A 10,856-nucleotide genomic window follows, 5' to 3' on the forward strand; every position below is an offset into this window, starting at 1 on the left:
CTATGATTCTAATGATATTGTTTATTGTTTTTTTTTCCAGATTGGTAGAAGTGAATGCTGTGACATCGTTCGAATACATGAGAACAAGGCAGAGGTTAAACATAGGGAGTGCATGAAAAATGAGATCATGACTTAATTTTTATTCTGGAAGTACCCAAATTTTTTGCATTATTATTGTGATCAAATATGGATTTACATTATTTATTCAATATATATGATATGAAATATTATAGCCTTCTTATAAGTAACATAGTAGTAAGAATCAGTAGCAGCATGAACATCAATACTTTATGCTTTTAATTACTTCTACTTTATGCTTAAACTGAGAGAGCTAACAATCAACATCAATCCAATTCTCCATATATGAACTTGGTTTTCTCAGAAAAAGAAGATTACTAGACCATTATTAGCTACATAATTCAGAAACAGCGGCACAAATTACTCTATGTATTATTGTTCACAACTTGTATTTAAGAAAATCAAAGAATCGCAAGCTAATGATGTGTTTGATGAACAGCATCGTGATTGTCAATTTTGACGCACGAACCATACTCATGTGACATACTTGGTTACCAGCAAAGGACTCTTCTGATGGGACATTATATGAAGGACAAACTCACAATTAACTTTCTTAACTTTAGCATGGATTGACGATTTTATAGTTAGAATTCTGATCACTGAGCCTTTTGGATTCCTATTAACCGAGCATAATCGACCCATCTGCACAAAAATTCGAGACGGTTTAGGAGTTTTATCACAGTGAGGAAGGATTAGAATATGAGTGCCACAAAAAGGTTAATAACTCACAGTAATGAACCCAAGAAAGTGTTGCCTGTTCGAACAGCAAAGCAAAGAGCGCTCAACAGTAACTTGTGTTGATGAAGCATGGGATCCAATATCCGTTGTTCGATAACACCAGCCACCATCTGGTATCTAGAGTTTGACAAGATATGATGGATAAAGGATTTAAAGTTATCCTTGTCATTTTGTACAAGAATATCACATCAAGAACTAAAAAATAATTTACATACCTAAGATTGCTGGATATGGCCATATAGATGCCATATCCTACACTTGTTGATATAACCGGGACATTCTCAACCTCATCCTCGGCAGAGTGCTCGACAGCCTTGCGAGCATTTATAAATGCATTTGTCACTACAGTACCAACCTATAAAGAAAGAACCATTGTCATATTGAACTTGAAAAAGTACTAATTGGAGATATATATTAAAGAGATACTATAGAAATGATGAAATTACCAGAGATGAAGTGGCGCCAACAGCGAACAATTTTGCTCCATTGCGCTGGCAAAAAAAATAATGACAAGATGATATTGATTAATTTTTATGAAGCCAAGAAAGAGGAAAACTAGATATTCTTACCGCTGTTGCTCCAACTCTCTGTAACAATGAAAATGAGGTTCCGGACAAAGCAACCTGCACATGAGATTTAATCAAAGATTTCACCCCAATCACATATAAGAACTGGGAAATTTTAAGCAAACTCACCTGAAAGGCGTTATCAGGACAGCTGTAGAAGAACCTAGCAAGGCGGCCAGCATTTAGTGCAAGTGGAGGTCGAAGAGAAACAGTTGGAGCAGGAAGATATACAAGCATAAAGTCTGCAATTATAGCCATCACCTGGCCGCACAACAAACTTGAAGTATAAGGTCAAGATTCAAACACTGTTTGCAAAAACGAGTGGTTATCATAACACCAGAAAATATAGCCGATGGTTGTCAAATATGCAAACGTGGGTCTAGTAATTCAGTATGTTATCATAAATAAACAATTCATAGTTGGAGTTGAATAGATTCGGTATCAACTGCAAATCAACTTATAGAAAATATCCATTAGAAGAAGCTGTCATATTTACCACATCAGCAAAAACAATTTCCAGCTCGTTGAAAAATTTGTCCTTCCTTTTCTGATATTCTGCAGCGGTCTAGGAAAAGAATATGCATGACAATTACTAGACCAGCCAAGAAATATTATTTGTTACCAAGCATGTATATTCTTGCCACTATAGATTGAATACAATAATATACTGGAACAAAGTTGTAAAATGAAAAATGTAAAAACACTACAGCTAGCATTGTTAGTCACACACACACACACAAATGTACATCAAAATATTTACACAATCCACTGACCATAGTCAATACAAAATCTTAACGCCCCCATTCATTTCTCATGCATGCGAAAAGAATTAGGCAGGTAGACTTGTTTTCAACTCTTGTTGTGGTTTTTGTTATTCTCCAGTACGTATATCCTAAAAACCTTTCAACCAAGCACAAACTTCTTTTAGCATAGAAATAAAGCGATTATATTAAATGATCAGCATCACGAGGATTTTCGAATGAGGATAGATAAGATGACATGACTAATTTAAGATGGATTTGTTGAACAGATCAAATGTATATAAAATGCACACTATATATAGATATAGATGAAGAACAAATGTAACAGATGGAGAATTCTTTTCCTTTTTTAGTGTACCTTGGTGAATAACCCGACGCCACATTCAATGCCAACTTTAGCCAAGAAAAGATCATCAGCCAGCAGTCTCTCCTTGAATCCTCCAAACTTCATCAGCCATGAAATAAAACCAGATTTTTCCAGATCGAAGTATCTGGAGACAATCGATCCGGGTATTCTTCCGTCTTCTATGGCCGCCTTCAAATCCTTCGGCAAGCTCTGAAGATTCCTCCCAGCCTCAGCCAACACCATTAACGCTTCTTCCCTGTTCTTATTCTTATTCTTGTCGTCATTTCCTTCATTTCCACTGTTACTGTCTTCTCCGCCACCGCCACCTCCGATGCCTCCGATCCCGCCATTTCCATCCCCGGAAAACAAGTTTGTGTTGATTTCGCTGTCAGTAGCTGCGGCATTGATAGAGAAGGAGCTGTATAGTGGACGGCGAGGAGTGGGAGTTGAAGAGAGTGAGAGGAAGGAGCTGGTTTTGAGGTTGAGCGAGGCCGGGGGAGGGGAGAAGCAGCAGTTGGAATTGGGGCGATCATGATGGGGGACATAAAGAGAGCGCGGCGGCGAAGGAAAGGAAGTGATGGCGGCGGAGATTGACATCGCGGTGGCGGCGGAGATTGACAATCTGAACCTTTGGCCTGAGATCGCTTGGTTTAGTTTGGGTATTTATTTTGTTATTATGTGAGTGAAGATGGCTGCCACGTCAGTCATAGGATGTCGGGTAAAGTTTATGCGGCAAGCTATACACTACGTACGGTCTACCTACACCTATTTGGTTAAAGAAATCATTTGTATTTTAATCGTATATTGGGAAATATTTATATTTGTGGTTGAGGAACATTTATTTAAAATTTCAAAAGTCACATTAAGATTATTCAATAATTGAATTGAAAATTTAGATGATAATAACATTCGACGAATGAGTTTTGCTAAAAATAATCAAAATTTCTTAATATAATTTTTAATGTTACAGTGTGTTTTTGGCATTTCAAATCTCAGACCACATACATTAATTTTCAACCATAAGTCGGTAACAGATTTGGGTAAAATTTATAATTGAATTATGTACATAACAATTTAATATTCAAAAAAAATTTAACAAAAGAATTGAAATGGGTGCGTGGTCGGAATCTGAAGGGCGAAACAGCCAATAAAACGTCACTTGGATTTATCCGCCCTGCCTTCATGTCTATCAAGAATTGGTATCATTTTTTTGCCAATGTTAAAGGGATTGTCTATGGTTAATGAAAAGCTTAATTATTTTTTAATCTAATTATTAAGAGAAAAAAATAATCAATATTCTAATTTTTTTTTTTTATCAAATTATTGGTTAAATGTTTTAAATATGTATAGACATAAATGTAATTATTCTAAATGGATTTTTAACACTGATTTATGTTAGTTTCTAATCAAATAATTAGTGGGTTCGGCAAACCTATAATGATCAATGCATACAAACAAATATGGAGTCGATCGAGTGTATTTAATTAAATTGTTTATTAATTCTGAAATAAGTAACTTTGGATTGACCTCCCGCAAAGTTGGGAGGGCCGTCGTTTTCCATCATGATTTTGTTTTAAGCCTATTCATTCAATATCAGCAAGACTTTTGGCCTTGTTTCCAGGTTGGCACCTGATCATATCACTTGCCCTTCATTCCTTCAAAGGATAAATTCAATATTTTTTAATGAATGGTCGAAATATAATATTGTTTTATAAAATTGAGTTGTGAATTATTTTCACCTGAGTTTTTGGGAATGATAAAATTGTAATACCGGGTAAGAATAATAATTAGTTAACATTGTCTAAGATGATATTGATAATTACATTTATATAATTTTAATAATTATTTTTTTTACTATGCATATTTTTTTTCTCATTCTTAATGACATCACTCTTATAGATTAGTGGGTGAAATTTTTTTTTATTCTTATAATAAAAATAATTATTATTATTAATTTAAATCTGTTGAAAATTAATATTTTAATATTGAATATTTGAATATTGAATGTTGAATATTTGAATGTTGAAAATTAGGTAAAATTAGGTGTTGAATATTGAAATTTGTGTGTGATGATGAAGGTATTGATGTAATTTATTTTTGGATTATTTGTAAAGATTTTCTATAAATAGATCTCTCATTTGTGAAGAAAATCACAATTGAATTGAGAGAAAAATATTATAAAGTGTATAGTGTGATAATTTTGAGAGTTTGGATTATGTAGGAAAAAAGCCCAAAAATAATATATTTAGATTAGACTAATTTATATTGTTATATATAATAAATTTTTCAAAAAATTACGGGAAAAAAGGCCTAAATGAATGGGCTCTTATTCCTCATAAGTCATAGGCACGGCCCTGCAAATATGGGTTGGTACGATGTAATACATTTAGGTGTAGAAATGAGTGAAGTGAGAATAAAATGAACATTCACATCCCATTTCTTATACGCATATTGGTATGACATTCATTCCAATAAAAATGGTCATTCTCATATTCATAGGAATATTAATTCCATCCATTTTGGATGAGAATGATCATTTACATTCTTTATTTACTTCTCATTTTCTATATTTAAAAATGTTTTTCTTATATAACTTAATTAATATAAACCTATATCTTCATTGTTAATAATATTAAACATATAAATGATTTTTATTTAATTCAGCAGAGATTATTTCTGTAAGTTTTTCTTCAAAATATTATGTATTAATAAAATATTATTTGTTTTTTCGATTATAGAAATTTGATGATTTAAATTTTTATTATTTTGTTGTAATATTATGATTTGATATTTATGATTACTAATCTTTTTTATTAGATCTTGTATAGTAACTGGATTTTGATTACTATATTTTTCTTGTAAAATTTTATTAACTGTTTTCATAGAATAAGTTTGATTATTTAAAAAATTATAATTACTTGTAGAGGGAATGTCTTCCATTTGATCAATTATTTTATTTTTTAAAATCTGGATTCTTAATCATTTTAAGAAATTCTAAAATATTATTAGAAGTTAAGACGCTAATATTGAGATCTTTAAACTGAGACATAAGTTTATAAAACTCATCATTTGTATTATGAACTAAATGTTGTATACAAGATTGTCCTTGATTACAAACATCACACTCATCATTTTCTGAAGAAGGGAAGATAGAACAATTAGATATTACAGAATCTTCTGACATGTAATCTTTTGAAGAATTATTTTCAGAATTACTATAATCAAAATTTTTATTAGAGTCTATTATTATTTTAAATATGGTTTATTTGAGATCATCATTAATATCTAAATTATTAATTTTTGTTTTTACCTATCATTGATTAGCATAATGACCAGATTTATTACATTTTCTACAAATAATATTTAATTTTTTCCCTCTTTTAATATCTTCTCTCTGTTTTTCATGGTTTCTTTACTATATTTTTTCTTATTTCTTTGTCTTTCAAACAAATGATTTTTTCTTTTATAGAATTTATTTTTTACTTGAATTTTTTTATTACCTTTATTAGACATATACATACCAAATTGATTACAAAATTGACCAAGCTATTTTCTCTCAAGTAAATTCTATCTTTTAATTTGGTTATTTAAATTTAATTCATTGCAGAGAGATAAACTTTTTTGAATACAAGTATTTTTAAATTTTCATAAGTATAAATATCATAAGGAATAGATAAATTATCTTTTCTTAAAACTTTTTAAATTCTTTCAGCAAAAAGTCCTCGAAGCCCATTCAACAAATTTAGCATTTCATTTACTAGTATTATAATCAGGTAATTCATAAATTCTAGACAGAAAGTATTTTTATACCATCTAAAATCAGTAAGAGTTTTATATCCTAAATTACTCAAACGAGTTCTAAGATTTTCACTTTTAGCGGTAAATTTACCAGTAAAATGTTCAATCATAGTCATTATTAAAGAATAAACCGCATTTTATGTTTGAATATTATTTTCAGATTTTATAGATCCTAAAATATCGTTTTTTTTGATATTGAATTAAATAATTATCCCACCAACCTTTAAGTTGGCCTGTAAAACCTGCTATAAACATTTTAGCAATATTTTTATCAATATTACCTACAGTTTTACAACCAGTATTTGAAACGACCTCGATTTTTTTTCTTAATCTTAAATCATAAATTCTAAATTTCTAAATTAAATAATTTAACATAATCATGGATCATAATAATTTAACAATTTAAATTTCAAGTTCATAAAATAAAATCCTAAAGCATCGACTAACCAAAACTTCATAAATTGGTCTTTGAAAAGATCAACTAACAATAAAAATAAAGCATAAAAATATCTCTAAATAAAATCCTTAACATAAATCTTTAAATCATAAATCTATCTAGCTAGTGCGGAAACATAAAGGCCATCGGGTGTATACTGCTGCACTCGATCGACTCAATCGTCACCGCCTCCAAAATCATCAAATAATGCATCATACAAACCTAGAGAGTCTAAAGACTCAGCACGCTCTAAACATAAATAGCAAATAATACATATACACTCACATGCATTTAAAAATCATATTTTTATTTAAAATAGCTTTTGAAAATAAATAAACCATTTAAAATCATTTAAAAATCATTTAAGCATGATTAAATCATAAATCGTAAAATCATTTTAAAATAACTTTAAGCATAAATAAATCTTTTGAAAAATCATTTAAAATAAGCTTTAATCATAAATAAATCATTTTAAAAATAACTTAATCATCATCATAAATCATATATCATAAAATCATTTTAATCATAAGTTTTCAATCATATATCATTTTGGGTGAAGTTTGACCCTTGAAAGTGATTAACTTTTATCCTTTGGTCGACTGCAATCTTAGCTCCACATGGTCCATGGGGGTGTGCAATAGGCTCCACCATGAAAATACGATCGTCGGGATCCCTCGGGGGCCTTTTCCCATAGACGAGATCCCTCTGGGGCCTTGGCCCGTAGACGGGGTCCCTCTGGGGCCTTGGCCCGAATATGGGTTCCCTCTGGGGCCTTGGCCCTCACGTCATCTCCACAAAATCATATATCATTTGTCACAGTCAATTCACATCCCTCAAAATATTTTTCATTTTCTTTTAAAAAATCATAAAATATGACATCTTTACAAAAATAGCATTTTAAACAATATAAATTGCACAACTTTACCATAAATCACAAAAACACATATTATCATCAAAATCATCATTTTAAATCGTATAATATCATTTAACATGCGTTATGATCCTTCGGGACGCTGTCAAGCGTTTTCGTATTTTCCTAAGTGTAAAAAGATTGTTTTGCCCCTAAATGTAAAAATTCTCGAATTTATCTTTTTCTCACTTTTAATTACATGGGATTATTCTAAATAATTATTTAAGCTTAAATATAATTTTTCATAATTTTATGAAGCTTAAAACTAGGTTTTTCGATTAATTCTTTTATTAGTGTTTCGCGCGGCGATAAAATCTCGGATAAACTAACCCTGACCCACGTCCAGCACGAGCCTTCCTCGAGACCTGGTCAAACCCCTAGCCCCCATGCATAGTGACGAGCACCTTGAGTTTTGTACGAAGACTACGGTTCTCTTGTCTCTTTTTTTGTTTGTTCCTTCGGTTGCCCATCCTTATAACCTTTAAATTTATCATGTTTTGACTATAATTCAATCATATTTTATCATGTATTGGCAGCGTGTCCGTTGGAATAAAAAACGTTTTCAAAACAAGCACGAAATCGTTAAAACTTTGAAATACGCAACTTGCCGTAGAATAATGGAACCCACATATTTTTCATGCATAAAAAATTAAATCAAGCATATTATGATTTGTATGATGTTAAAAGAGTTTAGGAAACGTGCCTTTGCGTTTATAACGCTCGAATTTTCAATCGTCGGCGAGGAAGGACGAACGGGCGACGAAAAACACAAGCTTCTCTTTCTCCTATTTTTTCGAAAATTATGTGTGTGCTTTGAGATGTGTCTCACGGCTGATAGGTGAAGAATTGTGAGGTTTTGAAGACATAATACACTTATTTATAATTTAATTAACATACTAATGGGCTTTGGTTTTGGGCTTGCATGTTTAAGGGTAATTGGGCCTACTTAAATTAATTAAATTGGGTCAAATAACACTTAATTAATTAAATAATAAAAGTTTATAAAATTCGTTTCCATAAAATAATATTTTTGATCTTTTAAAACTCCTTATTTACCCAAAATCGGCTTCCCGGGAAAAATCGAGCTCGACTCGTAAAATAATTCGAACTCCAACATTTTTAGGAAAAATTAAATCATTTTTAATCATATTAGGAAGCCTTGCTATTATTTAAATACAAATATATATTCTTGTCTTGGTCGTCCCCGGTCTCTTTTCCCTTGGCTATTATCAAATATTCGGGTAAAATCCTTAATTTCATGAAAACATGTCACATAATCATTTAATCATGCAATCATACATTTAATCATATAATAAATATCATGCTAACATTTAAAAACAATTAAATAAAACAATTAAGTAATTAAAACAATTTTACATGCATGTGGTTTACATAGGTTGGTTTTTCGGACGTTACAGTATTGTACATAAACATGCGATGAGCAAGATTATAAATATATTTATTAGTAAATCCGTCAAGATTCCATTCGTAAATACTTTTACCATTATAACTGTTAGAAATAATATATTTTTGTTCTTCATTAATAACGTCTGTAGGAGTATCATAATAATATTTGTTTTGAGTAGGTTTATCTGTCCATTTTATTTTATTAATTTGTTCATTAAAATCTTCTTCTTCATTTAATGTAGAAATATTAAGAGATTTAAATTTTTCTTCTAATATTTTTTCTAAGTCAGTAACAGAAGATTTAAATTTAAAATCTTTTATTTCAGGAAGTGATTGAATAGAAGAGGATACAATGAAACAATATTTTTTTCATTAGCAGTTTGTATATAAACATCATGTTTAATTTGATTTATCGCAATAATAATTTTTTCAACTCTATCTTTTAAAGATGTTATTTCTTCTCCTAAGATTTTTAAATAAAGATTAGTGTGATTTTGTTTTTCAATTATTTGATTAATATGTTAAATAGTGATTTGTAACATATCATTTTCAAAAATTCTTGAAAAAGCAGTAAGTTTTAAAATTTTATCTTCTTTTTCTATTTGAAAAGATTGTTGTGGTGGATAAATAGATTTTTGAATATGTCCAGAAAAAGCTTATATCTTCTTTCAATAACAGAGATATAATTTATAACAAAGGTTTTAATAAACCAAGCAACAAAATGTATTAATTTATTTTGCTCCTCACAGTATTTATAAAAATTTTCTACAATATATTCATATTCTTTTTCAGAAAAACTGTGAAAATACCAATTTCTGAAAATATCTCATTTGGAATTATAGAATTCATGATTGATCTTCGCTCTAGTATGAGATCCTTTTGTAAAATCTATTTTTTTAAATCCATAGATTAAACAAAACTCAATTCTGATATAGTATCAGTTTCTTTAATGTTTTGAACATTTGTATGACCATGAACAATGTTATTTTTATTAATAATTAATTCTTCAATAAGATCTTCTCTAGAAGATTCTGATCTTATGTCTTCTTTTAATTGAGAAGTAGAAGTTTTAGCAGTTTGTGGAATATCCACAATATAATCTAAATGAGAAATATAAGATCCAGTATATCTAGATTTAGAAATAGATCTGGATGATAATTTTCTTTGATTATTATCAAACTGTATTTGAACAGTTCTTTCATATGTTTGTATGACTTGTTGTAAATTATTATTAATGACAGGATTTCTAGGAATAACTAGTTCTATTATCTAATTTTTTGGAAAAATTATTTATTCCCACTTAATAGATCTTCTTATATTAATATTATATCTATTAAAAGTTGTTTCTATTAGAATAGTTTCATTTTTCTGTTTATCAACTTTTTTACACATAATATTTAAAGTAAATAATGGTTTAAAATATATGCAATAATAGATACATATTACTTTTGTTCTAGAAGTATAATTATAACCATAAGTTTTGACATTTAATGTTAATGCTTCAAGTATATTTTCAAATAAGGATAATGAAATATTAGGATGAACATCATGTTAGGTGCAATAATCGTCCCTGCTTGGTAGAGCGATCGAATCGTGGTGCTTGAGATGCTGTGCGGTTTAAAATATTTGAGTTGCATCATTACCACCAGCTATAGTTTTTGGTAAAGCGGCAAGCGCTCGGTCCTACAATTGGTATCAAAGCGAAGGTCATGGGTTCGATTCCCATTGATTGCAAGGAGTGCAATTATTGGGAGGGAGGTTGTTGGGTGCAATAATTGTCCCTGCTTGGTAGAGCGATCGAAACGTGGTGCTTGAG

At 30.1% G+C, this 10,856-nt stretch overlaps 1 protein-coding gene across 2 annotated transcripts; it reads right to left on the reverse strand.

Moving 5' to 3' along the window:
* Nucleotides 1-336: 336 nt before the first annotated feature.
* LOC140970588 (protein RETICULATA-RELATED 4, chloroplastic-like) lies at nt 337-3,174 on the reverse strand. 2 transcript variants are annotated; one of them, XM_073432384.1, is made up of 8 exons: nt 2,502-3,172; nt 1,879-1,947; nt 1,512-1,643; nt 1,386-1,439; nt 1,263-1,307; nt 1,032-1,171; nt 808-933; nt 337-720 (listed from the first exon to the last, which is right to left on the reverse strand). In XM_073432384.1, the coding sequence occupies exons 1-8, from the start codon at nt 3,084-3,086 to the stop codon at nt 675-677; spliced, it is 1,197 nt and encodes a 398-aa protein (XP_073288485.1). In that variant the 5' UTR covers nt 3,087-3,172; the 3' UTR covers nt 337-674. The 2 variants fall into 2 exon arrangements, with proteins under 2 accessions (XP_073288485.1, XP_073288486.1); XM_073432385.1 differs by lacking the exon at nt 1,879-1,947 and having other exon boundaries at nt 2,502-3,174.
* Nucleotides 3,175-10,856: the final 7,682 nt, after the last annotated feature.

This window comes from Primulina huaijiensis, unplaced genomic scaffold (assembly GCF_012295235.1).
Source record: "Primulina huaijiensis isolate GDHJ02 unplaced genomic scaffold, ASM1229523v2 scaffold9501_ERROPOS106556, whole genome shotgun sequence".
NCBI classification, from domain to species: Eukaryota; Viridiplantae; Streptophyta; class Magnoliopsida; order Lamiales; family Gesneriaceae; genus Primulina; species Primulina huaijiensis.

Bases quoted from the DNA above. Each gene is read 5' to 3' on its own strand.
- LOC140970588 (XM_073432384.1), bottom strand. From the start codon at position 3,086: ATGTCAATCTCCGCCGCCATCACTTCCTTTCCTTCGCCGCCGCGCTCT. The intron at 1,644-1,878 runs GTAAATATGACA...TTGTGCGGCCAG, and splicing joins AAATTGTTTTTGCTGATGTG to GTGATGGCTATAATTGCAGA. The intron at 1,172-1,262 runs GTAATTTCATCA...CTTTCTTTATAG, and splicing joins TTGGCGCCACTTCATCTCTG to GTTGGTACTGTAGTGACAAA.